The sequence below is a fragment of the Galeopterus variegatus genome, unplaced genomic scaffold, assembly GCF_000696425.1.
Source record: "Galeopterus variegatus unplaced genomic scaffold, G_variegatus-3.0.2 Scaffold2217, whole genome shotgun sequence".
Taxonomy (NCBI): Eukaryota; Metazoa; Chordata; class Mammalia; order Dermoptera; family Cynocephalidae; genus Galeopterus; species Galeopterus variegatus.
This window is the reverse complement of record NW_007728328.1, coordinates 190674-196696: the sequence shown is the minus strand read 5'-3', so window position 1 is coordinate 196696 and position 6023 is coordinate 190674. Positions and strand designations below refer to the sequence as shown.

At 36.0% G+C, this 6023-nt stretch overlaps 1 protein-coding gene across 1 annotated transcript in view; it reads left to right on the top strand.

The window, feature by feature from the left end:
• STARD6 (StAR-related lipid transfer (START) domain containing 6) overlaps positions 1–6023 on the top strand; it is a 27018-nt gene that overhangs the window by 8969 nt on the left and 12026 nt on the right. The window contains exon 3 of the mRNA XM_008580951.1: positions 3956–4043. Coding sequence (XP_008579173.1) covers positions 3956–4043 — 88 coding nt within the window. The remainder of the gene's footprint in view (positions 1–3955; positions 4044–6023) is intronic.

Below are 6023 nucleotides of genomic sequence, written 5' to 3'. Positions count from 1 at the left end.
GTGCCGGTCACGAAAAAAGACAAAAAGGAAAAAATATATATATATAAGTTAGTTTTCGTCACTCTCCTCCCTAAAATCTTCTAAAGGCTTCCCGCTGCATCTAAAATAAAATCCAAACATTTTATCATGATCTGCAAGTTACCATCTGGCCCCAGGCTACTTCTCCAACCTCATTTCCTACTATGTCATCATCATCATTCTCTCTGTGTCAACAGGCACAACAGACTTCTGTTGCTTGAGTGCACTGAATCCACCTCAGAGCCTTCATAATCGCTCTTCTCTTGCCTGGCATTCTCTTCCCCCAAATCTTTCCAAAGCTAATGTCATTTTTGTCCTCAAGGTCTCAGCTTCATTTGTCTCCTCTTCAGAGTAAACTTCCTAGCCACTTGGTCAAAATTATGAAATGCACATACTCGGCCACTGTTTACCACAGTATTCTGCTATTATCTTCTTCATAGTGCTTAACACCATATGAAATATATCCTCTTTGTTTTCTTATTTACTATAAGTCCTTCTTATTAGGATATAAATTTGATGAGAATAGGAACATAAATAGGAACAAGACTAGAAAGAAATCACTCTTGTTCACTGCAGTATCCCTAGCACCAGGACAGTGCCTGTAACACAGACACTCAGAAAATATTTATGAAATGAATTTATGGACTTTAGTTATGTTATATTGGCTACCAAATGGAAAGCTGAATATCTCATAACTGCAGTACAAAAAAATACACTCAAGATATTTTCTCAACACATATGCCTTTTCTTAATAATTTACCACCCAAAAAAAGGCCTTGTGTGGTTAGCTCTGAGCACTTGAGAAGAGGGCCTATTCTTTGGTTGGAATGTCTTCCCTTTCTGCTCTTGAGGAGTGAAATACAGACCTACCAACACACAGTTCAGCCTACACATTTCCTTAAATGTTAGAAGCAGCTAACATTTATTAATCTCTTACTGTATATCAGGCACTATGCTAAACACTTTTTTTTTCATTTTTTCATCTTTTAATTTATTTCTCATATAGCTCACAATGTAAGCACTGTTATTATCCCCATTTTACAGATGAATAAGGGCTTTCGTAAGTTACTATCGCCAAGACAACTAGCTAATAAGTGTTAATGAGATGAAAACTTATAATCCAGGACTTCGCTTCAGAGCTGTAATTTCTAAATCATTATTCTCTCTGACCTCCATAAAACTATCACATGTATCTGTGGAATGATTGGGCAGGTTTTAGGCAAGGATTCTAGCAGTATACCTTTTCTACCTTTATGCATTTTATGCTTATGTAGCGTGCTTTCTTCTTCTCTTCCAGTTATTTTCATACTGTTTCTTATTACCATTTTTACCACCACTGTATTTAATCTCCTCTTCTACCCTTTGAGACACACAAGTGAGACAGTTTATAATATAATTTTATAAATTAGAGCATTCATATTTAAACAGGTTAAAAGTTTTCAAAGTAACAAAAATAATAAATAAAATGCTGTGACCAAAATGAAGAGTTCTAATATTGTTCATCGTAGTTCAGTATCTTCTTAAACCTTGAGTCCTAAGCAATATATGATGTTCAAATCAGGATAATTAGTATATACAACAAGGATTGGTGTAAATTCTTTAAATGTTTGGTTGGATTCACCATTGAAGCCATCTAACCTTGGGCTTTTCTTTTGGGGGATTATTTGGATTACTAATTTAATCTCTGTCTTATTATAGATACATTAATATTTTCTATTTCTTCTTAAGTCAGTTTCAGTAGTTTGTGTTTTTCTAGGAATTTGTCTATTTCATTTAAGTTACATAATTTGTTGGCACACAGTTCTTCTCTTACAATGTTGTTTTTAAAATTTCTGTAAGGTTGGTAGTTCCCATTTCTATTTTTTTATTTTAGTTATTTGAGCCTTCTTTTTGCTTTGTCCATCTAGCAAAGGGTTTGTCAATTTTGTTGATCTTTTCAAAGATCCAACTTGTGGTTTTGTTGACTTAAAATGTTTCTATTCTCGGGCCGGCCCGGTGGCGCACTGGATAGTGCGCCGCTTGAGAAGCGCGGTGGCGCTCCCGTCCGAGGGTTCGGATCCCACATACAGACCGGCTCCCGCTCACTGGCTGAGCGAGGCGCGGGAGCAACGCCGAGGCTTGCGATCCTGTTGCCGGTCCCCGGTCCGGTACGGGGGCAACACTGAGGGTTGCGATCCATTGCCGGACAAGACAAAAAGACAAAAAAATAAAAAAATAAAATAAAATGTTTCTATTCTCAATTTCATTACTTTCCACTCTAATTCTTATGATCTCCTTCCTTCAGCTTGTTTTGGGTTGAGGTTGCTCTTCTTTTTCTAGTTCTCTAACATAAAAAGCTAGATTATTGGTTTGAGAACTTCCTTTCGTTAAAAAAAAGACATTTATAACTATACATTTTTCACTAAGCATTGCTTTTGCTGCATCCCATAAGTTTAGCCATATTGGGGTTTTGTTTCCATTTATCTCAAATTATTTTCCAATTTCCTTTTTTTTTTTTTTTTTTGTCTTTTTTCCGTGTCCGGCAACGGATAGCAACCCTCTGCGTTGCCCCCGTACCGGACCGGGGACCGGCAACGGGATTGCAAGCCTCGGTGTTGCTCCCGCGCCTCGCTCAGCCAGTGAGCGGGAGCCGGTCCGTATGTGGGATCCGAACCCACATATCGGACGGGAGCGCCGCCGCGCTTCCCAAGCGGCGCACTATCCAGTGCGCCCCCCGGCCGGCCCCCCCATTTCCCTTTTACTAAATTTTTTTTTTTTTGTCTTTTTTCCGTGTCCGGCAACGGATAGCAACCCTCTGCGTTGCCCCCGTACCGGACCGGGGACCGGCAACGGGATTGCAAGCCTCGGCGTTGCTCCCGCGCCTCGCTCAGCCAGTGAGCGGGAGCCGGTCCGTATGTGGGATCCGAACCCTCGGACGGGAGCGCCGCCGCGCTTCCCAAGCGGCGCACTATCCAGTGCGCCACCAGGCCGGCCCTCCAATTTCCTTTTGACTAAATTTTTCTTCTTTGAGTTATTGGTTATTTAGGAGTGTGTTGTTTAATTTAAATTCACATATTTGTGAATTTCCCAAATTTCTTACTGTTGTTGATTTCTGGTTTAATTCCATTGTAACATAAGAATATACTTGGTATAATTTTAATCCTTTTATATTTATTGAGATTTGTTTTATGGCCTCACAGGTGGTCTATACTAGACAATGTCCCATCTATGCTTGAAAAGAATGTGTATTCTGCTATTATTGGGTGGAGTGTTCTACACATGGCTGTTATATCTAGTGTTGTTTGAGTCTTCAATATCCTTTCTGATTCTCTGCCTGATTATTTTACCCATTATTGAAAGTAGCTTATTAGAGTCTCAACCTATTATTGTGGAATTATCTATTTCTCCTTTTAGACCTATCCATTTTTCATTTATGTATTTGGGGCTCTATTGTTAAATACATATATATTTATAATTATTATATCTTCCTAATGGATTGTCCCTTTTATCATTATAAAATATTCCCCTTTATTTCTACTAAAAGTTTATTTTGTCTGATACTAGTATAGCCATCTCAGCTTACTTATGGTTCCATTTGCATGGCATATCTCTTTCAAATCTTCTATGTTCACCTATATATATCTTTGACTCTAAAGAGCATCTCTTACAGTGAGCAAGCATATTGTTGGAACTTGATTTCTGTAATTTTTTTTAATACACTCTGACAACCTCTGCCTTTTGATTGGCTTGTTTAATCCATTTACATCTAATGTTATTGTCTTATGGTTGTGTTTGTGTCTGCCATTGTTTCTGTATTTTTAAAATTCATTTTGTTTTCTGTATGTCTCATGACTATTTTGTTCCTCTTTTCCTTTTTTATTACCTTCCTTTGTATTAAGTGAGCTTTGTCAAGTGTATCATATTAATGCCTTTAATGAGTTTTTGAACTTTTTTTTAGTTATTTTCTTAGTGATTGCTGTAGGGATAACAATATACATCTTAACTTATCAGAATCTACTTCAGATTTTATACTAAATTCCAGTAAGGTATAGAAACTTTACTCATGCATAGTTCCATTCCCTTTACCAACACTTCTTGTGCTATTTTTGTTGTATGTATTATGTCTATATATGTTACAAACACAATATATTGTCATAATTATTGTTTTATATAATCTTACATCTTTTAAAGAAGCTAGTAGAATAAAGGAGAATATAAACATATTTAAAAATACTTCTATCTCTGTACATGCATATATATCTATATGTATACATCTATAGAGAGTTATAGATAAAGAAATATATTCTTTCTTATTTACCATTTCTGGTTCTCTCATTTGTTTTGTGGATTCAAGTTACTATCTGATGTTATTTTCTTATTCACATATGGCTTAATTCCTACCCAACTCCTTTGTGTTATTATTGTCAAATATGTTTATATATGTTATAGGCACAATAATAAGATTTTATAGATATTGTTTTATGCAATTGTCTTTAATTAGTTAATAGAAGAAAGGGTAAGAAGTATGTAATTATACTGTCTTGTATCATTAACTACATACTTATTGTTACTGGAACTCTTTCTCTGTGAGAATTTGAATTAACGTTCGGTGTCACTTCCTTTCAGCCTGAACATCTTCTTTTAGCATTTCTTGTAAGGCAGGACTACTACCAACAAATTCTCTCAGTTTTCGTTTATGTTAGAATGTCTTTATTTCACCTTCATTTTTTTTTCACCCTGGCTTAAGTCTCCATTCACCTTCATCTTTGAAGGATAACTTTGCTGTATATGGAATTCTTTATTGATACTTTTTAAAATTCAGCTCTGTAAATATGTCATCCTGCTTCCTTCAGGTTTCTATTGTTTTTAATGGCAGGCCAGCTGTCAATCTTATTATGGTTCCCTTCTATACAATGCATTGTTTTTCTTTTGCTGCTTTCAAGATTTTCTTTTTATCTTTCACATTCAACGTTTTGACTATGATGTGTCTTAGTATGGATTTCTTCCACTTTTCCTACTTGGATTTCAATCAACTTCTTGAATGTATAGTGTTTTTCTTTAAATTTGGGAGGTTTTCAGTCATTATTTCATTGAGTATTTTTCTCTCTCTCTCTCTCTATCCTTTTCTACTCTCATTATGTGCATGTTAATGTGTTTAATGGTATACCACATTTCTCTAAAGCACTGCTTATTTTTCTTTATTTTTCCCTGTATTTTTCTTAGTTCTTTGACCACATAGTGATGCATTGCTTAACAACAAGGGTACATTCTGAGAAATGTGTCACTGGGTGATTTCATTGTTGTGTGAACATCATAGAGTATACTTACATAGACCTAGGTGGTAAAACCTACTACACACCCATGCTATATGGTATAGTCTGTTGTTCCTAGGCTACAAACCTGTACAACATGTTATTGTACTGAATACTGTAGGCAATTGTAACATAAAGGTAAGTATTTGTGTATCTAAATGTATTCAAACATAGGAAAATACAGTAAAAATATGGTATAAAAGATTAAAAAGTGGTATACCTGTATAGGGCACTTACTATGATTCGAGCTTGCAAGACTGGAAGTTGCTCTGGATGAGTCAGTGAGTGAGTGGTGAAGACCTAGGTCATTATTGTACACTGCTGTAGATTTTCTAAACACTGTACACTTAGGCTACACTGAATTTATGAAAAAAATTTTTTCTTCAATAATAAAATAATCTTAGCTTACTTTAACTTTTTTACCTTATAAACATTTTAATGCTTTTAAATTTTTTTGACTCTTGTAATAACACTTAGCTTAAAAAAAGATACACATTTTACAGCTGTACAAAAATATTTCCTTTCTTTATATCCTTATTCTATAAGCTTTTCTCCATTATTTTTTTTTTAACTTTTTAAACTTTTTTGTTAAAAGCTAAGACACAGGGCCAGCCCGGTGGCGCACTGGAGAGTGCGCCGCTTGGGAGCGCGGCAGCGCTCCCCCCGAGGGTTCAGATCCCACGTGGAGACCGGTTCCCGCTCACTGGCTGAGCG